Below are 25002 nucleotides of genomic sequence, written 5' to 3' on the forward strand. Positions count from 1 at the left end.
GGACGTGGGCCTGGGCAGCCTGCTCTGGGTGTCCCTGCTTGGGTAGGGGTGGGATAATTCAAGACAGAGCATTAACACCTATGAGGAGACCCAAGAGGTGAGATGAGATACTCAGGATATTGCTTTGGGACCAAAAAACGGTCACTGAAATAGAGCCCACAACAAAACCTTGTTAAATTAACTAGCATATCTCCCTTGGGATGTAACATCTAACGAGCACGCCTCAGCACAGGTGATGCAGCAGGGAGCTGAAGCATCAGCTTGCCCCCACCGTGATGCTGCTGGGGGCAGCTGCCCGATGGTCCAGCCATCCAAATCTTGAATGCCGGGATGGTCAGCACCCAAATCTTGAATGCCGGCCCTTGAAACACAAAGGGAGAATAAACCCAAGAAAAAAAATACCCAAGCACAAAATACCACATGATTTTGAAACAAATGCTTTCAGGGTTAGGTTTTCCAGTACGTCCGTTCCACAACACAATGCTTTTGTGCAACCCAGCCGGGCACCAGCACAGGGGAGATCCCTTTTATCTCCAGACTAATATCCCTAAAAATAAAATTGACTTTCCTCTTTGTAAATTCATGAGTCCTCCATAAGTAATGAGGCAACTTCAACCAACCTCACGGTGACATCGTGCACCTCACCCGGATGGTTTCCTTCTCTTATCTTTCTTTTTGAGGCTGCCCAATTAAAAAAGGATTACATACCACCTCAGATTTCCTCGGCTTTTCTCTCAGATCTCGTAGGGGTCTTTTTTCTTTCTCTGTTAGTAGAGCATGATTGATGTGTGGCACCTCATAGCCACAGGATATTATTGAAGCAAAGAACCTCAAAAGAGTCTCTAAAAGTGAGTATTTATGCAAATGCAAATCGTTTCTTCTGTAGTAATGAGAGATACAAATAACTTTTATCAAAACAGAGACAAACCACTACCTGAAGTTAATGGGGTGCCTCTTCTGCCAACCAGGTGCTGCACAATTACCCTCTATAGGGCCTTTATCTGTCATCATAAAATACCTCCTCTGCTGACAGCTGTGTTTGGCAATAGACTGCCTGATCAGGTGGGGCACCAGTTTAACCAAAATATCAGTTCCTACGCTGCCCTTTTCCAGAGACATTGAGTCACTTTGTGAGGCTCAACACCAGGCTCATCAGATCTCAAAGACGTCTGCTTTGTGGGAGCAATGAGCAACTGCTGTTGCCATCCTAAGTCAAAAACTGGAAGTGAGGAAGGAAGCAAAAGACCCCTGTAGGACCAGCATTTAAAACATCCCTGTACAACTGGCATTACTCCTTAGTCTGGTGTTTCTTCAATCCGTTTCATAAAATTGTCTGTGGCAATCAGCAAAAGCTGTGCAGGACACAGGAGAAATGAATGTCAACTGGTCTCAAGAGCATTTGTAGCCAGGTATAGGGACAGGTGTATTAACATCTCACATCACGGATAGTGGGGTAAAACACAAAGGATTTAGCCCTGCAATGTCTCTCCTTCAGCAGAATCACTGTCATCCCCATTTAGAGGTGGAAAAAGCAAAGAGGTGCAGTTTTGTGCTGAAGGTCATGGAGAACATGTGTAAAAGTATATCATAACCTGCAGTCCCCTGCCCTACTCTCCAGCCACTCTCCTCCTTCCCCAGCCATGTCAAACAGCCCTGTAACAGCACCTGGACGCCTCGTGAAGCCGTGTAGAAAAGCTCTAGGGAGGAGAGAGTAAATTCAGTGAAGTGGATCAAGACTAGGAAACAAGCAGCCTGCAAAGCTCAACAAAGTGCTCCTTGCCTCTGCTCGGCAGCTGGGGCTGTTACTGGCCCACCAGGGCATCGGCAATCCTCGCTGCGTGGGGGCAAGTCTCCAGTGGGAAGGTCTGAAACAGCCTGGGAGCTGCAGCTTGGTCCCTTCCCCCTTGAAGAATCACGGGGTGATGTGCTCCCGTACATCATCCGACCACAGAGAAACAGATGTGACAAGATAACACTGAAATAAAAGTCCCAACGGGGGAAAGAGGAATTGGGGAGCTTGTTAAGAAGCCTGTTGCCATCTGGAAGGCAGAGAAAGGCAGGCATCTGTGAAAAAGTGGCATCCCTGGGGAAAGCCTGGGCAAACGCAGCTGGCCCAGCGAGACGAGAGGATGGGGGCTAGCTGGTAGGCCTGTCTGGCCCTGGAAATCAGAGCAGAGGGTGAAGGGAGGGTTGGTTTTCATTTTCCTGAGACTGAAGAGTGTGTAGCAGAATCCAAACTAATCACCTTCTGCCAATTGTTGTCCTTGGCAGGAACAGTAACTTTGTGGCCCAAAGGGTTTAACTGAAGATACAAGGGGGGAAATGAGAGCACATTGGGCTCTTGATTTGCTAATAGGAGTCTTTTGTGCTGTCTGCTGGTTCAGAGCCATCTCCTGGGTCTTAACCCTTTACTCCTTAGTTGCCATGAAAACAGGCAGTCTTTCTTGACTATGCATCTTATTTTTCAGAGGTAAGAACCTTTCTCTTTGAGCTTTCCCTAAGCTCCCATCACTGGTGTTAAATCTAGGGCATGGAGAGGGAAGAGGAGACCTATGCCATGGTAACAGATGCCTTTGAATTAATAATTGGTTTTCTAGTAACTGATAGTTTCTGTAATCCAGCCCAGTGAACACCAGCTTCACACTGGCCTTCTCTTATGGAAACGAAGTACAAAAGGCTTTTGCTTTTGGTTAGTCATGTAAATCCTCCGATGAAGCCTATTCTAACAGAAGGGTAGTAAAAGGCAGTGCTATAAATAGTGCTGAGTGTTTGCCTGAGCTCAGGCAGAAATGTAAGGTTTCATGGCTCAGATTGAGGATCCCAATTGTTACAGAGCCAGGGGCTGACATTTGCCTTTGTGCTTGCGTTCTGATGTCTGTTTTGTTTTCCAATACAGTCATTTATTTTAAATCAGTCTGAATACATGTTACATCTTGAGAGAGAATTAAGGTTCGGCGTAGACAAGTCAACTTAACCGTGTAATCTGGTCCAAGCGTTTTTTCATAAAACTTGCAGATTTATGGGGTTTTCTTTCAGAACCTATAAGAAAAACAACTGCAGGCAAATTCGACATCATGTAGTGATCACAGACAGAAATATCCTAAGCCTCTGAGAAAGCATCTGAGAAAGCATAGGCAGTGCTGCAATGGGTGCAAGCACCCTTTATGCAGCTACTGCATAGGAGCATTTCTGATTTGAATGAAGCTGTTCTGATGCAGTGGCTGCATAATCAGACCCCAAATATGGCATGATAATGACTAGATACGTTTTAATTTTAAGGGTCAAAAGCCTAATTTATTGTCACAGAAAAAAAAAAAATGTTTATAAGGAAAAGAATAGCAGGATTGATTTCTTCACTGTGAGTGCTATGCTTTTGTTTGATTTGTTATCTGTCAGTAAACAAAATCTATTAGTGCAGAATGTGAAGGGTAGAAACTGAAGGATGGAGGCAGATGTAACATATTCCTACTGTAAAGACAGGCCACGACTGGTTGGATTTTTCGATGTTTTCATTTTTTCTTAAGAAACACTCAATCCGTTTGATTTCTGTGATTATCATATCTCTGATTCTTTACATCACTTTAATAAAATAGATGTTCTTTGTGCCCACTTTAGGGCTTGGCTTAGCCAGTATCTTCACAGCCATAACCAAGGGCAGGTTTTTCACTACCCATATTTACTAAGACACATTCACCTACATTTATTCAAAACTATTTTATTGCAAAATTTGCTTGTATTTTCATCTTCACAGGTGAACACATATAGCTGGGCAGGAACAGAAGAGATGTGCTTTACATGACATACAGATCTAGTGTAATTTCTGTCCTTGAGATACTGTGGCCACAGGGTTTTTGTTTACTTTGCATTCTGCAAGCTGCCCTATCTGTTCCCAGCAGCTCAGCACCACGTGTTCCCATGCTGTGATCTCCTGCAGCTGAAGAATACCAGTATCCCAGTTTTTTTGAGCATCTATATTTTTGTCCACCCTTAAAAGTAAATAAATATATAAATAAAAAGAAAAAGAAGCTAAAAATGAAAGTTGGCTTAAACTGGATACACAGTTACTTAAGGACACGTAACACATGTAAACATCCCACCAACTCCACTATCTGATGTTGCAATATCTGTAACGCCTTCACCATTTCAGCATCTGCATTACAGTCTGAACTGCATAAACTTAGTATTCCTGTGAGAGAGAAAAGTGCTTTTATCCCATAATATATATGTTGAAGTGAAGCATATGTCTTCATTTACTTCTTGAGGCACCCTGAGGCACATAGGTGCCCTGGAGGCAACCACCTCCCTATGAAGCAGACAAGGACACCTCTGCCCACAGGGCTCTTGGGCTGCCTTGGGTTTAGCTTCCTAAACCTCCCCAGCTACCCCACACCTCCATGCTGCTGCTGCACTTCTAACCTGTCATACTCTGCTTATTCAGGACCATCAGCCAGATCTTCACTCAAATCTCTCTGCTGTCCAAGGGAGCCATGAATTCCAAATGACACCAACAAGGAAGGCTGGAGAAAGAGTCCCTGACTCACACCATGGCACACAGGTTATTTGTTATCAGCAAGGATTATTTGTTAGTCTTTGGAGTAGCCATGGGAGTTATACTTCAACTAACTCCTGTCTTTTCCTTCTTGTGCTTGTCTTGTTCTATTTAAAATGTTTAGGGACTCTGTTTCCATCTGTATCTTTTAAAACAAGCGGTTTACTTAAGCTGGAAAAAAACACATAGCTGTCAAGGACAAGTCCTTATTAGTGAGAACAAGAGACCTCCTGTTCCTAACATCTAACTGAGTCTCTGAGTCAAGTGCTCAGGGTCCTTGCAGAGCAAAAGGAGTGATGTGTCATTAGAAGCAGGTTCTTGCTCCTCATCTGCCACAGCAGCATCCAGGGCTGCTGAAATAACCCTTTGCAGAAACCTTTGAGCCTCCCTCCCACCCCCAAAGGACTGCGAAATGGTTTTAATTGGAAGCAGATGTGCAATGTGGTAGGTAGGAGCAGGCGTCTGCTTAATGTGAGCCCCTAGAAAACAAATTCTATATGATCACTTCAGAAGGGAATACCACAATTCAAAGGAAAAGATTTAAAATGAGACTAGTAGTCACTCACAACCATTGTCTGGTCAATTTGTTTTGCCAATATTTCTTACCAGTTATTAGGATTCAAGAATATTCTCTTCTCTTGCTTGATAGCTTTGCAGAAATGGATGGAGCATTCAGCTTCAATGAATTGGCCACAGGAAGATTTCCAGGCCACCTTTTCCATTCTTACAGGAACACTGGAGTTCACCTTTTGGGAACTCCAATGTTCCTGTAAGATGGCTACAGAGAAGTACTATTGGGAATGACTGATCTGGTTATTACTTGGGAAGGGACTTTTAGCCAAGTAATAGAAACTCAGCATCTTGATTTCAAAAATAATTTTTGAGCCAGGTCTCCTGGTTTTGTAACACTTTTCATTTTTTATTCTTCCATCAGAATGGATCTGCCAGCCTACTGCCGGCTGTTTTTGTGGAAGGTGTTAACAGCTGCATCACACATCTGCAGTTATCAAGATTCATGAGGCTGTACTTTTGCTCTACACTTCATTGCAACCCCTCTGGCCCTCAAAAACCCAGTAGCTATACTTGGACACAAGCAAGGTAATCACCAGGCAATCATCTGCAGCAGGGAATAATTTAAACAGCAAATCTTCTACTTCCAGGTGGATAGGATAGAAGACATGAAAGTGCAGTAGGGAACATAGGCTGAGAAGGCTCAATTGTAATTTTTTTGTTTTCACAGTGATTTAATGCACACATTTCTTCAGCCTCATTCCAGCTACTGGAAAGAGGAGTTATACTTTGTGAGCATATGGTCAATTTATACTGTGTCACCATGTCCTGCTCTGTACTTGTATAATAAGCTTTCTCACACCCTTTGTTTTGTTGTTCATTGAAAATGTTCAAGCAGATTTTATCTCAGTTCTTATCCTGTCAGGTTCAGTATCTTGCATGGGAATGTTGTAACAAGGGGGAGGCCTTTTGAACCTCAGCTGAGCAAAGAAATTTAACTTAAGGGTTAAAATTAGACTGATGCAAATGCTTTAAGCATCTTTGAAATGCATGAAATGTAGAGAAAGTTGCAAAATCGAGGTTCTATGAAATATCACTTCATAGTCATAGTGGTCAAGTCCCAGCATTTGGGCTGACTTTTCTAGATCTTATGACAAAACTGCAGCTTCAAAGTTGATGTGTGCAAAGAGAACCAGCTAGCCTGCTGGCTTCCCAACTAGGAGGAGGGCCACGAAGCGAAGATGATTTGAAAGACAGAATGAGACTTGGTCCATTTCCATTGTCTCAGTGATTTAAAGGTAAACAAAACAAAAACAAAAAACACACTGATGAAACAGCAGAAGACCAAAACTCACTCAGGTTTATGAAAGCCCTCCCCTAAGTGGCAAATTTAATCTAGTTATTTTGTGATGCTATTAGTAAAACAGCTAAAGGCATTTCTGCATTGAAGTGAAAGTGCACACATGCCCAAGTATTCCCTTTTATGCTATTTTGGGGACTTAAATCTCCAATGTCTTGCTTTCATAAGCCTAGTGATTTCCAGTGCACTGAATAGATCAAATCTCGCTCTGAATAGATCAACTCTAGCTCCAACTTGAACATCAAAAAGTAACCTCCACGTTCATCAATGAAAAGTGACAACCAATTTTATTAACAGTATTCATTATAACACATAATATGACAGTGGAAATATTTTTCTCTGTATGATTTTTGAATGGAAGAAAAGTGCAGTTAGTCTGAGTTCCTTACATTCATTAGAAGCAAGACTATTGAAACCATCAACATTTACAATGACACATAAGCAAACACCAGAACCAGTGCCAATAAATACGCAGAGTACCAAAATAAATATTTACAGAATTAAAAAATAAAATAAACACTGATTAAGTATATCCTCGTGAACTGTCAGGGAAGAAAGACGTCTATTGCTATCAGTTAGGTTTTCCATATGTTGAGAATACAGATAGCATGGTTTTAGCTGGGACAAAGTTGATTTGAGGAGACACTAATTTACAGAAGTTTGCAGAGGTGGAAAGGAGCAGAGCATGTTTACCAGTCTGTTACAAAAACACTCCCTGGAGTGGCCTGATCTTATACTCTGAAAAAGTTGGTGCACACAGCCTCGCCAGATCATTCACAACCCTTTTAGATAAGAAGAGCAGGGAGGTCTGGCTTTACTCACTCATTATCTCAAACAGGTCACACGCTGCCTTCATGGGGGTGGCTGACAAAAAAACACAAGGGAAAAATGTAATAAGCAATGATCCGTCAGCTATAATACGACTAGTAAAAACAGATTAAGTGACTTCTAACAGGACACATCTGTCCCTTTCAGCACGTAGGAAACCCCAAGAGCATCAGCTTGTCAAATGCAGTGTGGAGTAGCCCCTGCTACATTTTCCTCAGGCACACCATGATATTTCATCAGAGCAGGGCTGTGAAAATAGACAATCTCTTCTGTAATTTCTGGACTTACTGAATCTGTGTTTTCCACCAACCACATTCATATCTCATTCCCCATTTCAACAGGGCTAGAAGCCACGACTCCAGAGCTTTCCTGAGACAGACGGCTGACAAACACAGCAAAGAAAAATCAGATTGGCCAAATTATGGGGCCCTCACTCAGCCTTAACACCAACCACCACTGCTAACAGATCCAGTGGCTTCAGAAGGAGTGCTGGCGGATGAAGCTATTGCAATCTCTCCCATGGCAGAGGATTTATTTAAATTTTATATGAAAGTAACAGCTTTAATCTTGCTCTGTCTTTTGAGAATCATGCTAACATTACTTCTATCAAGCCATGTGCTGCAGAAAATTATTTGTGCCTTACTTAGGATTTGGTGCTGCTGCAGCCCAGAGCACTTGCACCCAGTTTGTCCTTGGTCTACATTTAACTCTCTTCTTCCACCAGTATCAGCAGTACAGCCCTTGTTTCATCCCATCTCCCAAGCACCATATCAGCCCTTTTTGTCCCAGTGCATCACCAGCCCTGGCTTTTTCTGCTGCTGCTGTCCTGTCTAGCAGATGCCCACCTTGCACTCCCCGGGACACGTGGAAAGGGACAGATGACAAACTCTCCCATGGTCCGTGGGGTACAGGTAAGTCATGGACAGACCTTCCTGTGAGCTACCATTAACTGAGAAGCCTCACCAGCTGCATAGCTTTTACATTTTAAGGTCAGGCTTAATTCAAAGCAGATGTAGCCAATTTTCTTTTACGAGCATATTATGTTCAAAGCCTCCAATGCATCTGTACAAAAAGCCCATGGAAACAACCTGGTACTGAAAGAGCAACTGTTTTTGATGTAACGTCATTCAAAACAATAAAAAGCTCTCCCAGTTCTTACCATTCAGTTCCCTGTGTATTGTTCTCCCTTAAAACAGATTTAAGATGTTGCTGTGAAACAATAAAATGGAGGGATAATCATTTACTATATAAAAAAACAAGAGCAATGACACCATAAGCAGGGGTTTTAGTGCTCTGGAAAGGATCTGGTCCTGTTTTTGCCATCACAAGTTAAATTAAGGAAGGCAGTGATTGTGTTAGCTGTAATTTAAACATGCTGAGCACTGGAGTTATGTGCAGGAGTGGTTGCTTGTTAAGATGGAAAAACAATGGAAAGACATGTTTTGCATTTAGATCAGTGAAAGTACAACTACAGTAATATCAAAGACTGCACAATCACCTGAATAAAGTTAATCTCTTAGAAAAAGGGAAGACTTATTTAAGTAATACTTCCTATTTCCTTCAGAATTAAGAGACTAAGGACCTTCTCCAGTTCTTACTGGAGACTATGGAAGATTTACCACAGCAGAAACTGGGCCTTAGAAAGAGATTGTCAGATTGTGTCAGCAAATGCTGAAATGTTGCTTTTTGAGCTTTGTGCCCATGGCTGCGTTAGCTTCTATTTCAGAGCACTGCTTGGATGTGATATTACCAGCAAAGCAATTTTCTTCTAGCCATTGCTAAAAGAAGCCTCTGAGCAGAACAGTTTATACTCCTTGCCCTGTGAAGTATATAACCTTTTCCTCTCTCCAGTACACCTTTGGGTCTATTTATTTTAGTATATACAGAAAGGAAAAAGAAAAGCAGCTCTTACCAAAGATAAAGAAAATCTGGGCACAGTCTCCATAACAAACAGCCTCCAGGCTTTTCCACAAGCATGACACGCTTCCCTGCTAGATTTGCTAAATTGTGCACAACAGAGAAGTGGAGGGATATATTCCACTTTGCAAAATAGCACTCAACATCCTCACCCACGTGTATGAGATCACACAGCAGAGATCTCCGTTTTAAATATCTTTGCAGCTTGTTCTGAAAGCAAATTCATTTCTTTCCAGACTTAGAAGTAGGAGCAAAGCCCTTGTGAAGAATATACTGGCAGCAGCTCCTGCTTTCTAGTGATGGAGGGCTAGGGCAAAAATCTGTTTCCCAAGCTATTGCAGTACAGCTGAGAGGGAACAGGAGACAGAGTGGGGGAAAAAAAATGGTCCCCAGCAATAGTTTTGGATGGAGAAGCCCTCTGAGGTAGGAAGAGCTTTAACCACATGCTTTTGCAGGAGTAAAGGCGCCTAGGATGTGGCCTGGGTGGTTACAGCTCTTACTCCTTTGCATATGGCAATGGTTCTTCCATTTTCCTCTTCAACATGGACATGGGAAACAGAAATCAAAGCTGACCTTGCCAGCTGAGATGCTCACAGGGAAGACAAGATGTGAGCTAATGATGAGCTAGAAAATTACCTGTAAATCAGATTAAAACTCAGCTGTACCCCAAGAACAAACAGCTGGATAGATTCAGATACCTCCTGCTCACAGTAAACATCCCATCCCTCTTCAAAGGAAGAGAGGGATGGTCTGCAGAGACCAGTCCCAGGCCACTGAATGACGACTGACAGTGTATTCTCAGTATTACATCTCAGAAGAGTCAGTCATTGTGCAGTTCTGTGTGGACAAATGGGGTTATGTCATCGTAATGAAAACATAAACAAAGCAAACAAACACAAAAGCACAAACCAAAGCCAGAGGAAAAAATAAAAAAAAAAAATACAAAAAAAATAAAAAGGAAACCCAACATTAAAAAAAAAAAATAATACTGCAGAAACCATTATGTGCAAACTCTGCCAAGACTCATTTCTGCAGCGTCTTTGAGTTGGTGTCAGTTTGCTTTTCCAAGATAGAAGTCTCAGCCTTTCATATTAATAACTATGAAGCTACATTTTCAGGCCACCTTGCTTGAAGTCCCACATTATCGCTGTTAGATAACCGTCTGCCTTGTAAGTGGCTATTGTTGCCGTGAACTGTCTCTCTCATACCATTATCTTGCTGAAAAGCCTTTTCTGAAAGTAGTCCATTAGAGCAGCCAAAAAAAAACCAACAACCTCAGAGCGTGGCCATGTAGCAGAATCAATGGCTCCCTTTGATCTGCAGGCTCAGTCAGTGCTACAAATTTAAAAACAACTAGGTTTTGCTTTGCTAAGCAAAGCCTGTTAATTTGGCTCATCTGCACTTACAGCATCTTACTGAAAATGCCATCTGTATCAGATGTGTTGAAGACTTTGGTGCAAAATTCACTTAGCTTAGATAAATAATTTAGTAAGATTCATTAAAAAATAATCAGTGAATTAATTTTCATAGTGTACATCTGTGCATGTAATTTTTAAAATTCAGTCCTCTACTACCGTGAATGGTGGTAAGGATGGTCACTGTGGATGAAGGAAATGCTGGTGATTGATGGAATAAGACTGAACATAGATTTTCTTATTCTAGTCATGTAATTTCTTCTGAAACCTATTACATGTGTTTGAGTCCTATTACTGGCAAGAGCAGAATGCATATGCACTACAAGGAACGTAAGACCCTTTATGTCTGTTGCAGGCCACACATATAGTACAGAAAACTTTACTCCTATCGTGACAAAAGAAGTCCACAAAAACATCATTTCATGCTACCAAAGGGAAATCTTTTGTGTTGATATATAGGACGGGAATGTATACCACTGAAATCACTGTAGATAGCTATAAAACGCTATGCAATATATAGAAATAGCTGAAGTACATACAAAATTTACCAGCAGTGACTTGAAAGTGCAAGGAGTGTATAGAACTAAATGCCAAGTTCTGATCTATAAAATCCTTTATGAACTTACAAGCTGGTCATTACAAAGCATCACTCAGACCACAAAACAATGAAGAAAACAAGGAAACAAAAGTATTCTTGAAGAAAATCAAAACAATTACAGAATTGGGAATGTTATCTTTGGGACTCAGAACACCATTTCTACCTTGATACCTACCAAAGCCAAGGAAAATATATGCCTGGACACAGTAATATAAATAAGGATGCAAACCACCACAGAATGCCTCAGGACTGTTATTACCTCTTGATGTTTCAGCCTCTAAATCCAGCAAGCCATTAACTGTTTGTTGTTAGGCATCTCACAGCATTTTACAGGGATCTTTCAGGAATTAAACACAGGTGTAAAGAAGGCCTTTGAACCTCCTTTCAGTGATTGTTTTAGGCATTGTGTGGAGTTATACAAATATATTTCTATGGAAATCCAAAGCCCTAATAAATATTACATTTTCTATTACCTTTTGAAATACTAACATAGTTAAGTTTTATAAATACAAAGTTAATCTGAGCATTAAATTGTATTTTTACTCTCACACGACCATTACCCTGAATCAATGTCATCATGTCATGATGATCCAAAACACTGACACCCTACTACAAAGTCCTTTCCCATTTTCCTTGTCAGGATATGATTGTCCTTAAAATATGTACATAGCAAGCAGCCAAACGAACCATCGGGAGATCTGCAACATGTACTTACACTAGGTATGTGACAGAGAGTGACCAGAGAGCACCTGGCCTCGCGGGTGAGCGTGGCTGCGCTCCCAGCCCGTGCTGGGCAGGCAGCCCAGGACCTCCCGCTCGGCACCGGGGTTAGCACGGAGCAGGAAGCTGCGTGCCAGCATGCAGGGGAAGGAGGGAAAATGGGGCAGAAAACAAAAGAGAGAGAGAAAATGAAGGGAAGCCAAAGCATTTTAATGATGATTCTTGTTAGTCGTTACGTGAGAGGGAGCTAGGCTAGTGTTACTCTATTGGTTTTCTGATACATACATGCCACAACGCAAACAAAATGCATACGATGAACAATTGCCACACACAAGTCCCATAGAGATGGTAGCTGACATCTTCAAGTGATTCAAAGGATGCACCACTGATTCTACCTGCAATCAGTGCTTCCAGTTTTTATGGTATTACCCAAGCCCACCACATCCTCCCGCCCTCTCAACTTCCAGTACCCTATAGAATCTCCCTGTACAATTTGTCCATGAAACAAAATGGGGAATTACGATTTTTTTCTGCAGAGTTGTCATGCAGGGAAAGACATGTCCCTTACAGTCAAATGGAAACAGAAGAACAGAAAAAAAGGATGTTAGGCTTAGGGGCGAACACCAGGATAATATTCCACGTTCTGTACATTCATCCCTTTGAGGGTATTTCAGCTTTAACTTTCAAAAATGCACAAGCAGAGTCAGGCTGACTGCAAACCCCCTTCTCAGGCAGAAGAGATAATCACCAGCGTGTTTTGAGGCAGATTTAAGGTACATCCCCTCAATCCGTGCATGGGAGTGTGCATGCGTGGCCGTGCTTGCACGGGTGGGAGTGTGCAGGGTGTGCACGTCTGCCTGTGTGCATGTACACTAGGAGGAGGCGCGCTCTGACTACACATGCATATGTACAACGTGTCTGTGTGAGAAGGCATGTAGGAAACCACACGCATATATGTCATAAAGAAAACGTATAGAATAATCTTTGAAGTGTATTAAGGTTCGTTCTTAAACCATGAAAACAGGGACAGATGAGAAAAACTAACACTTTCTCCCTATTCACTGGGGTGTTGCAGTTCAGTATTAAATCCTGCAGTCATTTCAACCCTAAATGCCAATTCCACTCCTGTGACTATCAAGTCATTACCCCAGTGAACTGCACATATAAAGCATTCTTATTATTGTGTTTCCTGGCTTTTTATGGTTTATCTATAACCTTAATATCCTTCAAATATATATTGTGTATATTTATTTTCCTTTTTTATTTCAGTTTAAGAGACAATAAAACCAACTTCTATGTAAGATCAGACCCATTAGCTTCAGTTATGTGAATTTAGGATTCTCTGCATAATATAGACATGTATATTTTTAAAATGTATATTATTTGTCAGATACACTGGAGTATATATTTTATATTAATTGTGGTCTGATGATTAAATACTTATATCAAAATATTTTGTAAATACATAATATTTACCTTTAGACTTCAGTGATTTTTTTGAGCTTTTTCAGTGTATCATAAAAATATGTCCTCAGGCACATTAAAACCCTATTAAATTTCTTGGAAATGTTGTCAATGCCCACATATAGTAGCCACTATTCAAAAACATCCTGGCCATTAATACATTTCTCCTAAGATCCAAGCTCATCAGACCATTTTATGGACCATTAGCTTACCATATTTATTTTTCTCTCTTAAAGTAAAATTATTCTGACATTATTTAGAATGAAAATAAAAAGCAACAAGAACCCAGACTTTCTTTAAATAGTCAAAAACTAATTTTATATATTTTAAAAAATAATAATTAAAAAACATGTTTATCACCTGGGTTCCTTCTCTGTAAGGTTTAAGCCCAGAGCAACTTTGTCTAAACCCCTGAAAATAGAGGTTTGCAATGTCAGTGCTGTCAGAGCCTCAGCTCTGACACACGGAATGTGCCACTGGAATTAAATCAGCACTTCAGACTTACTTATCTGGGGATGCATGAGCCCATACAAAACAGAGTTTTGCTCTAATTTAAGGTACTTACACAAAGTTCTATCACTTTAGAACTGTAAAATTATCTACCTATAAAAACTAACTTTTGTTTAAACTCTAGATAATACAGACAGGTGATTTTTCTTTTTATAAAAAATCTGTAGCATTGAGTAAATCTGCTAAAATATGTATATATTTACACATGGCAAGCAAGTTATTGTATAAATGTGATCAGTGTGTATATATTGGCATTTAGTAAAATGTTTCCCTGAACCTGATTGTATGCATTATCGGACAAGTATTGATGTAAACATCTGAACCTACGTCAGGTGTCTCTGTTACCCATTTACATTAGAGCAGATCAAAACCAACTAACCAGACAGACAAATAAAAATGTTTTCTTGCTGGACAAGTCCACCTAATGCCTTAATTAGCTACTGCACATGAGTCAGTCAAGTCTGCTGCTGAGCAGTGCTCTCATTCCCACGTCAGGTAAAATACTTGTTATGTTATTTGTTTTTTTTGCTTGGCATTTTTTCCCAATATCTTGTAGAGCAAACACCATTTTTGGAGCCAGGCACCCACCCTCCACTCCTCCCCCAGAAATGACTAAAAGATAAGTGTAGTGGAGAACCTCTCGTGTCGCTCCTTTTGTAACTCTGTTCCCTTGAAGAACTCATGGCACTGCTTTGCATGAGGGAAGATGCTCTTTTAGGTTCATAATCCAAGTCCTGCTTCCACAAAGGCATGTAAAATGAACTTCCCCAGTGTTTAGTGCTGTGGAAAAAAGATACAAATGTAAAAAAAAAAAAAAAGTGCTTGGAAAGAAGTTGACTTTTCGTATTCATCCATACAGTACTATAAGAAGGGATTCAGAAGTGGAGGCCCATGGAGTACTGTTGAAGTAAGCCTTTTAGGTGCCTTTCTTCAGGTGATGCAAAACGTATTCATTATTTATGGTCTCCTATGCAGATTTTCACACACCAACCTTGCTGTCCAAATTGGTCTCCACCTGCTATTCAATTATTTTTTGGCACTGTCCTGGTACATGGCAGCTTTCACAGTTGTCCCTGCTAAGCCCCTGTTACTAACCCGGCGTACTAGTACTTTAGAGACAGGGATTTTTGTTCTGTGCATCTCAATTTTGGCCAGGTGATGGTGTGCAACGTGATGGCTGTTACTAGTGTCTGTTCCATGGCTGGCTGGATGTGATGCAAGGTGTTTAATGCTGATGGGTATTTTGGAGTCCTTCATTGTGCTTGAGGGTGTTTTCAGTGAGCACGTGGTTGTTACTGGAGACACAGGTTTGGAGCGTGGCACGCAGGTGACCCCTTCGTCTGGAGGCTTCCCTGGTGGGTTTTCATCTGGCTCAGCATAAAGGTCATAGAGTGCATCCCCACTGTAGCTGTCCCTGGGAAGGGTCTCCTTCTGGATGCTCGTAGTACTGTCTTCCTCAGGACCAGGGGTGGTGGAATCCCAGTAGCCCTCATCACTGTTTGGGACACCCTCGTGCTGCTCCTTCTCCCTGCCCTTCTGCTCCTCTTTGTGGTTGAGGTGAATGGGGATCTGGTTGAGGCCACCACGTTTCACCGCCACTCTGTTCTGAGCCCCCTCAGTACCTCGGTTCTCCTTCAGCCCCTCAGGCGTCTTTGTCCCTCCTCCTCCTCCTCCTGTTTGGGTCTCTTCTGTCTGCGACAGCATATCCCAGAACTCCTGGAGGTATGTATCATCCACCTGCTCGGGGCTGGCCATCTCCTCCCCTCCTCCTTGGTAGGCCACCATGGTGGGGTGTTTCTTGGAGGCGCCCAGCTTGCTGACCCCGGGGGTGCTCTTCTCGCAGCCGCCACTCCCGCCGCCCACATCCTCCTCCTGGTCCGCAATAATATCTCCGCAGCCTGTAAGAGAGTCAAAGCTTTTCAGTGAAGTCACGTCAGCAAACATCAAACAAATACGATCAATCGATTGCTCTGAGGGTGGATCAATAGAGGAAGGGTCAGGGGCGGCTGCCGGCTCTTGACCGCTATCACAGTGAGGTTCAACAGGGGGAATAGTCGTTATTGGAATGTCACCTGTTATGGCCGCATCCTTCGCAGTCCCAACCTCTCCGGCACCCGGGTCCGGTCGCTCGCGGCAGAGCTCCTCGGGTCGCCTTCCAGCAGCAGCAGGGTCCTCCCCGGGGGAGGTTTTGCTGTCCCGCAACTCCCCAGCTCCCACCTGGGGCTCCTCGGCCGAGGTGTGCTTCTCATGCAGCGATTCGAGACCGACGTCTCCTGTGCTGTTCGGAGTTTCAGACAAAGGTTTTGGCGTCTCCTCTTTGATGCACTCCAAGCTGGCAGTCAGAGACCCCGGCATAATGAGACCGGACTGGATTTCCGAGGCTTCCCCCCTCTCCTCCTTGCCGTTTTTGTCCTTTTTATGCCACCGCATGCTGCTGAAGATCCCTTTCAGCCCCTTCTTTTGTCTGCCGCCAGCCCGCTGATCCGCATTCTCTGCCTTGCCGTTCTCCGTCCTCCCGTTCTTCCTCAGCAGGGAGAAGAAGCTGTGTGACTTCGCCACTGAGCTGCCGGGGGAGACGCCGAGGCTGGCGGCTGCCCTGCTCTGAGCATCCTTGCCTTGCGGGTCGCCGCCACCCTGGTCCTCCTTCTTGCTGCTCTCCAGCACAGCGTCGGCCAAGCCATCGTGCGTCCTGCTCCGCACCATCCCCGCTTTGCTCGCGCCCTTCCCCTCCCCACCTTTGCTCCTCACCCCAAAGATGCTCGGCATGGTGCCCCCGGATTTCCTCCTCTTGAACAATTTGAAGGCGGTTTTGTTAATCTTCCCCGACGGCTGCTGCTCGGCGGCCGGGGGCTCGGCACAGTCGCAATGCGAGTCCATGACTGCCGCCACCGCGTCCCCGCCGCGGCCTCCTTGCCGCCACCGCCCCGGTGGTGGTGGTTGTGGTGCCCGGTGGTGGTGGTGCTGTGCCTCACTGACAGCCCCGCCGCCGCTCCCGCTGCCGCCCTCCCATCACCATGGCAACCCGGAGGGGGCTAAGCAGCTTTCCTCCACCGCCGTGGGCCTGCGCCAGGCCGCTGTCATCCACTCTCAATCAACCTGAGCCGCCGCAGCCACGCCGGCAGCGCCCCTTCCTCCACCCCCTCCCCAAAAGGGTTTATATAACTTAACCCGTGTCGTCCTGCGCGGCTCGCCGCCTCACGCAGCCTGCCATGGCAGACGGGTGCTGAGGGAGGATCTCGTGTCACGCAGCCGTGGCATGGACCCCGTGCCCCTGCACCTCCCCAGTGCCCAAGACCCCCACCGCTGGTGAATAGTGGCCGCTTGCTTCTCCTGCTGGAGGAGGTTTAATATGATGGCAGCCCCCACACAAGCCTTTACCCACACCTCACATCCACTGCATGTGGTCACGGTCCCTGCATCGTGGACACAGGGTGCTGCCACCAGGGCTGTGGTGGCACAGCCACATCAGGGTGGCACGCTGGCCACAGACCCCTCTCACTAATTGCAAACCTAATCCAGATGCAAAGTAAATTAACCCAGCCTGACAGGTCCTGGGTAACCTGCTTTAGTTGGCCCTGCTGGAGCAGGGGTTTGGACCAGGTGACATCCAGATGTGCCTTCCACCCTCTGCCACCCTGTAATTTGGAGCTCCAAACTGGCTCGGTGGCACCGCCACCACAGCAGGGCTGTTTGAGGCTGGGAGCCATGCTCTGCACCCAGCTGTGGAGGAGATCTGCTTTCAGCTGGAGCTGTAGTAACCCATGGACCCTGGCCGCCTGATGCTGACTATACGGAGTTAGTCTGGGTTCCTCCAAGCAGAAGCACTTGTCTGGGTTTTTAAACAGCCCTAAACACAACTGGGAACCACTACAGAGAAGCTGCATCCCCACCCTCTAGCTTGGGGCTAGGTTTTGCCCCCTTTGAAATTAGTAAAAGCTTTTGCTGTTGTCTTGTTTGGAAGAATTAGTTGGTTGGGTGGTGGTTTTTTTTCTTTCTATAACATCATCAGGCATTCATTGCACTCTCCCATGAGAACAGGTTGAATTATCTGTTGTGAATAATTTATGCAGTGAATTTAGCCCTTTTTCTGATCATGTATAAAAAGTTCCGTTTGCATTCACAATCACTGCATGTTCAGTAAGTGCAATATGAGCACCTAATTCAACATACAGGACTCTCCTGCCTTCTGCAAGAAACAGAGGAAAGGGCAAATGAGGCAGAAGCCAAAATTTTGACTGGAAGAGGAGGAGTGAGTTATATCTTACAATGTGCACTACATACACCTGCCCAGCACCCACAAGCCATGGAGACAGGAGGTCACTTTGCACCTCCATCACTGATGAGTTCCCCCATCATCTGGTAATATTTCTGCTCTCCAGTCAGATGGATGAAACTTGATAAAACAGAGAAAATACCAAATGTTCCTGTGCAAATGCAAATACACAGAGCAGACATCCTTTGAAAATCTGAAGGAACAAAACCTGGTCACATAGCTTGTGAAAAAGTAAACAGAACAGCTAATAAATAAGAGTTGGCCAGATGGCTGAACTTACCAAGTTTTTGCACTTTTCATGCTGGTGTTTTGTTACATTTCACCAATTCTTTACATTGAGCCAATTCTTCTTGCAAACATTGAGCCCAAAGTAGTGGGATACTGAGATATGAAAGGATGAGGACAGATGACTTAATGCTTCACAGCTGTATGGAACAGACAAGTTATTGTGCCCTCTTCTTTTTGTGTGTGTGATTATCTGCAGTCATGAAAGAAAGGGTGGACTTTCAGCTTGTTTTTCAGTCAACTTAAAATCCAAGCGTTAATGGAGGAAAGTGACTTGAGGTCAGCCTGAAATTACCTCTTGAAAAATGTTCTGACAAATTGAATCTTTTCTGCACATTTGTTCTCCATCTTTTTACGCTTTTAAAAATATGATTTAAATAACCTTGTGTACCTCTGGAAATGGATACTCATTCTACAATGAAAAATCAAAGCACTGAATTTTGAAAGGGACAAATGAAACATTCACATTCTTTTTTTTTTTTTAATTAACTTTTTTTTTTTAATGGCAAAACATCTGTGAGTTCAACATGAACTCGTGACATGCTTTGGTCAACTCGCCCTTGCAGGGCTAAACAGGGAAAGATTTCAACAAAACATTCACCAACTTTTAATTGAAGACAAGTAATGCTGAGAGGTGCTAATGTTCAAGCAAAATCACTTTTGCTCTTAGTGATGTTTAAACACTGGAGAGCTGTGAGATCAAGAGGGTTGGCAGAAAATGTTCTCTGCCACATTTGTTGTGCCCCTGTACTCATGTATAACAGGAATTTCACAGAGAGTTTAGTGGTGTTCCCTTGTCCTTTTTGTTCCCTCTGCTTTTGTCAAGGAAGCCCCCTGGAAGCAAATTGTGTCATTTCTGCAGAACTGTAAAAGGATATAGGATCAACACAGATCCAAGGTGAAGCAGGTTGGTTTCTGGAACAGGACAGTGAGGAGCCGAATGAAAGGGAGCCAGAGACATTTTCATCCTTTTGGCCTTTTTTATTCTGTCTGGTTTTACATTCCAGGAAGCTTGCACAAATCCTATGTGAGCAATATCTATTTCTTACTGTTTCTCCCCAAGGTTTAAAACTCACTCCTCTAAATTATCGTGGGGAGTCATTTCTTTATGGTTCCCCTTCATCTCTGTAAATCTGAAAAGGAAGTTTGCATCCTCCAGTGGAAATTGTCATAACTGTCTTTCTGGCAAGGCAGAGGAAAGGCTGACAGACACTTTTTAAAGTGAAAACCAATTAAGATCTCTAATTTTAAAGTGCAGAAAGACACCACAATCAGCTGGGAGCATCAGAAGACCAGAAGACAAGTGACAGCCAAGTGGTGGTAGAACTGTTTCCACCACATCCTCCAGACCCATCTCACCTCAAGGGACATCTAGCGTGGTGGCAGAGATCCCACTCACCACAGCCACACCACCAGATTTATTCCAGCTGCAGAGGATACTGGAAAGGGTCTGTGGAGGACATGTTCTTGGAGGAGATGGGTTGTTTGATCTTTAAAATGAATATACCAGACATGCAACACTATGTAAACCATCCTGTCCCTCATTTTGACAGAAGACCCTGAATTTTGTGGTGTTTCAAGGCTGCCTCGTGTGCTGAACAGAACCAAAGAAAGAAATTTGATAGGCCAGAGGTGTCTGTAGATCTATGCAGGTGCAGGAATTTTTCACTTTATGCTTATTTTCTAAGAAGCTTCAGAGACTCCAGAGAGTCAGGAGCAGTCCTTTCAACATATTCCCTGCTGTTTTATGCCAGAAATTACCCATTTTCTGCTGAAGTGTTTTTTGTTTGTTTATTTGTTTGTTTTTCTCCCTTTGGGTAGCATTCTCTAGAGCTGTGTTTCTCCCCTCACATGTCCTACAGTGTATATATAATTCATGGGGTCTAAAGAAGATACATCGATTTAAAACTGGAAGGTCCTCCTGATGATGAGCAGGGAATCTAAATTGCAGAAAGTGAATGGCAAAGCTTCAGCCAGCACAGTGCCTGCACCAAGACCCAGGCTGGTGATGGAGTGAAAGTCAGCAGGCTTTTAAAAAGCTGCAGACAATTATCATGCCAGGCTCAAGAATTTAAGTCTGAGTACAAGGAGGCCCAGAGCAATCACAGGTCCACAGGGAAAACAGGTCCACTACTTCAGAAGTTACTTCAAACGCTGCCGTTTCTTCTTACATGGACAGGTGTGCTACAGCACAGAAAGACACCACAATGCAATACAGTATCAGGAAATGGAAGAGATACTGTTTGCTGGATTACAAAATCAATGGGCTCATTAAAGAAGATGTAAGTAATGTCAGATCTCTGCTGATACCTTAAGATCTGCTTAGCAAACCACTGGGACTGGAAAAAAAAAAATTAACACCAGCATTTATTTTATTTATTTTAATTTAGAAAGAGAAATGGGGATAAAAATTCTTCTACATGAGGCTTCTTTCTGTAATACATACTAGCATACATACAAATACAGGGGAAAGGTGCCTGGATTTCTAATATTTGTCACTTGTTTGCACTTACTTCCCCAATTCCATGTCTTCTGATAGTGCATACTTCAACCTCCAGCCTGTGTGGCAGCAGCTAGAACCTCCTTAGGGATATTTGCTTTCATCCTCCACCCTCTGCTTTCCCAGGTCAGATATCCTTTTCTGCAAACCAAACTCTCACGAGCTGCAGAGGCATAAAGAGCAAAAATGTGCAGATCAGCATGCCCAGAGTCTGGCTGTCCCTCACTCGCAGACAGCTCAAACTTGGGGATATCTCAGAGAAACTGCTCTTAAATGAATCTAAAAAATGCAGCATAGGGAAGGAAAAATGAGTTTCTTACACTCCATCAGCCTGTCATCTGCATACAGGCTTTGTGCTCACTACCACCAGAAACTGCCTAATACCATCCTGTCTCCTTGGTTAGCACATGAAAAACTGTCAGTGGGATAATCTGGTACCAGTATATGTGTGGAAAAAAATTGCCAAGCCTGGGAGACACAAACGTCCCCATAAAATATGGCTCCAGTCTCCTGGGAGATAATGAACGCTCATGACTTTGTTTTTTCTACCAAAGGGCTGTGGTACTGGGAAGTGTACATGGAGAATAATAGACCTGTTTCTCAAAATAGAGAGACCTGGACTCATTTTTCAGAAAATTATGTCTGAATCACACAAACATATTGAATTTTGAATTACCTGCTGCAGAACTGTGCAATTCAAGTGAGCAAACTATCTTTTAAATCTCCAAGAAATTACACCAAAAGAGAGCAGAGGTACAGGTTCTTCAACAGGTAAGTGACTGTGTGCTTCTGCAACACAAATGCGGAGGAAATTATAAACAGTCACTGAAGTTTGACATGCTTACACACTGGTCATGTCCAGTCAAAATTGGAAAATCTCATTTCATGAGCATGGAAGATCATGTATTAGACCAAAGAATGCCGGTGAGGACTTCACTAGGAGGAATGCTTCTTGTTCTTACCAGTAATAACTCTGTGACTAAGGCCAACAACACCTTCACATGTGAAAGGAATTTTGCAGCAACAGTGAAGTTTTCTTTTGTCACTGTCACTCAGACCTAGCATCCCTTATGGGTGCAATTTTACAGGGGAAAAAAAAAAAAAAAATCAACAGGAAATGGATTGAACAAACCAGTAATGAGTTTTCTGAGATCAGCTAAACAATCTGAGATGAGAAAGAATGAAATTGTTGTTTTCTGTTTTTTCTTTTAAATTGAAATAACTTTCCTGTGTAAATTGCTTTTGGTATGCTGTTTTAAAGGGAAGAATAGAAAGACAACAATACCCCTCCCAAAATGAAACAAAACAGGAATTTGACCCAAAAGAAAATTATTCAATGTTTTCCAGCTCAGCCAAGAGGCTGAAAAAAAAAAAAAATGTTTGTAGGCACACAATCTCTGTGTTATCCAACTGTTCTTCCCAATGCAAAATAAAAGGATTACACAGGAATAAGGAAGCAACTTTAAAAAACAGTGAGGGGAAAAATATGCTTCATTTGTCTTAAAGATAAATACAAATTAAAAATGCAGGCGGTACGTGTAGTCTCCCCAAGGGACAGATTTGCTTCTAATTAATAATATGTTAGTGCCCTGGCCCACTACATTAAAAACACAAAACAAAACAAAAAACCTCTAGATTAATCCTGCTGTAACATTGTAGCTAGAACCTCTAAGAATTAACCCAGCCCAATCCCAGATTTACTTGCACTGTGATTACTGGAAATGTGGAGAGTTTATTTTCTTTCACCTACTGGATCGAGAAGAGAAATGTTTTTTTTTTTTTAAATCCCATAAATATATATATATATATATTTTACATGGATATGCGTCCATTCACTTTCTTCTTTGGTGTTTACAATATTTCAGGCATGTTAGCAACTTTTTTTTCTGTTTCTAATTGTGCTACTTAAGCTTTTCTATTTCAAAAATTAATGAAAATAAAATCCCGTCCGTGCAATCCCAGCAGACCTGACAGACAATAGTACCACAGGAGGCAAGGGTCTTGCTCACTATCGTTAATTAAAAGCCCAAAGCAAAAGTGTAAGCAGATTAGGGAAAGGGGGTGGGGGTGTGCTTGGCCACAATGTGTTTTTCTGACCAGATGAGAATGACTCTGAGAGGAGGGAAGGACATTTTTAAGGTAAGCATTCAAAAACTGATGGGGTGTGCTGAGGTTTGGTCTGCACCCCTGTACTGTTTAAAGCCCTTCAACCGACTTCAACAGAAACACTTCTGATTAGTATAAGTGAACAGTTTTGATTCGTATAAGTGGATGTAAAAGTGAGAATTGGCCCCTTAACTAAAGATTCGGCCTCTCTGAATAGGATACCTAAATAGATGTGATCATATTTCTTGTGCTTTTTTTTAGAATAAGAAATGCTTCTCAAATTCGCCATCAACACTATTGCTAGATTCCGCAGTGGCTGCTTATGTTTCATTATAACTACTGATGGATACCTTATTAGATTGATTTCAGGGGTGCTTTGCCTCATTTTCTTTCTTTTTTTCCCCCATATCACTGTGCATAAAGCAAACAGCCCCTGGGCAGAACATCAGCAGGAGCTGCCACTGTGGCAGCACATGGAAGTTTTCGAGCTCAGGTGAAAAGACACAAGGGTCAAATGTGAAAGGGGGAAAAGAAACCTGAGTACATGGGAAACAAGGAGATTACTAAAAAGCTTTGGAAGCAAATCTGTCCCTGGGACCATAGTGGGAGAGGAAAGAAATAGTTGTGCCTATTATCATGACAAGTTTCCTGAACGAATGGCAGAATTCACTGTCTGTATTTCTTTCAGGACCCCCAAAACTGCAATTACCCCTATCTGAGCCACACTGAATCAGATAAACACTGCCTATTTTAAATTTGTAATAGCATACGTCTCAGTAGCCTCCCAAAGAGCTGCCTGCAAGATGCTACAAAAAACTTGGCTATGCCTTTGAAACCTGTAGGAACCACTGGTTTCAATCTGTTTCAAACCAAAGGCTGGATTTCATCTCCCTGTGCTTTAACCAGCCACAGAGTAAACAGCTGCATTGCTGCTAGTTAGCCTAAATCCCCTTTCCTGAATGTGGCAGAAGATAGGTATTCTTAGGGCGTAATTTATTTGACCTATTTTATATGTCAGCTTAAGGCTGGGTGAGATAAATCTTATCCTAAAAGCTCTGTCTCTTCTGATTGCAAAGGGAGCCCGAGTTAAACATTCAGAGCAAAGCGCCTGTGTTTGCTCACATCTGCCTCTCACCAAATGTTTCAGCATTCATGGACTTCAGGTTGTTTCCTCCCTTTCCCAAAAATATCAGCCAACATTTTTCAGCCTCCATTTTTTTTTCCTCTTTGGAGAAAACAGTTACACAGAAAGAAAACCTTTTCCACTGTAATGCAAACAGGTGCCTTGCTCCATGTATGTGCACTTGACTGTCCCCATTTCTTGCACCAGGAGAGCTACTGCCGTGGCTGGGAGCTGGCAGGAAGGACTGGGGTTGTGGTCAAAGCTGCTCCCTTGGGAAGGCTTGGTGCAGCCTGGATTTTGGTTTTATCAGCCCCTCAGAGCTGTGAGGGATTTTAAAGAAATCTGACACTGCTTGCTCCTTCTAAAAATGATGCCTTGCTACACATCAGTGCACTCATCAGTTTGAGACAGTCACAGGGATGCTGGTAGCTTGTAGAGGCACATGATTCATTTCCCACACAGCACTTTCGGTGATCTCCTTTTAATACTGGTCGCTGACACCCTGCTTTCACTACATAGCATCGTGTGGCACACGCTGTACAAATAATACCAGAGTTTTTTTCCAAAGGGCTATTTTTGATGAGAGCTGTTGCTCTGACAGCAGATCACTTGATCAATTCAATATGAATGTCAGTTAGAGGATGGCTTGTTGTTTGTTTTTTTTTCCTTTTTCCCCCCTTTTTGTATGTGTGTGTGTCGCTAAGAAAAATGAGGCAGTGGGTGTTGATTCATGACAGTTTTACTAAAATATCAAAAGAGTACAGTTCAGTTTAAGAATAGATTAGCACCAAGAGGGATGATCACTGGGGCTTCCACTCCTGCTTTTCTTCCTGCTTGGATGCAG

The 25002-nt window shown here is 42.9% G+C and overlaps 1 protein-coding gene and 1 long non-coding RNA gene across 3 annotated transcripts in view; both read right to left on the reverse strand.

Moving 5' to 3' along the window:
- The window catches only part of LOC311439656, a 39173-nt gene that overhangs the window by 8536 nt on the left and 5635 nt on the right, over positions 1 to 25002 (reverse strand). The window lies entirely within an intron of this gene.
- On the reverse strand, positions 6684 to 16951 carry AMER2 (APC membrane recruitment protein 2). Of its 2 annotated transcripts, none has more exons than XR_014698551.1 (2): positions 8093 to 16951; positions 6684 to 7494 (listed from the first exon to the last, which is right to left on the reverse strand). XR_014698551.1 is itself a non-coding variant. In XM_084537915.1 (2 exons), exons 1-2 carry the CDS (start codon positions 16746 to 16748, stop codon positions 14898 to 14900), a joined length of 1677 nt encoding a protein of 558 aa, XP_084394041.1. In that variant the 5' UTR covers positions 16749 to 16947; the 3' UTR covers positions 6684 to 14897. The 2 variants fall into 2 exon arrangements, 1 of the variants encoding a protein (XP_084394041.1); XM_084537915.1 differs by having other exon boundaries at positions 6684 to 15769; positions 15944 to 16947.

The sequence above is a fragment of the Aythya ferina genome (genome assembly GCF_964211825.1).
Source record: "Aythya ferina genome assembly, chromosome: 1".
Taxonomy (NCBI): domain Eukaryota; kingdom Metazoa; phylum Chordata; class Aves; order Anseriformes; family Anatidae; genus Aythya; species Aythya ferina.

Coding starts and splice junctions, on each gene's coding strand:
- AMER2 (XM_084537915.1), bottom strand. CDS start 16,748: ATGGACTCGCATTGCGACTGTGCCGAGCCCCCGGCCGCCGAGCAGCAG. Junction 15,770..15,943: donor GAAGGATGCGGCCATAACAG/GTGACATTCCAA, acceptor ACTCTCTTACAG/GCTGCGGAGATATTATTGCG.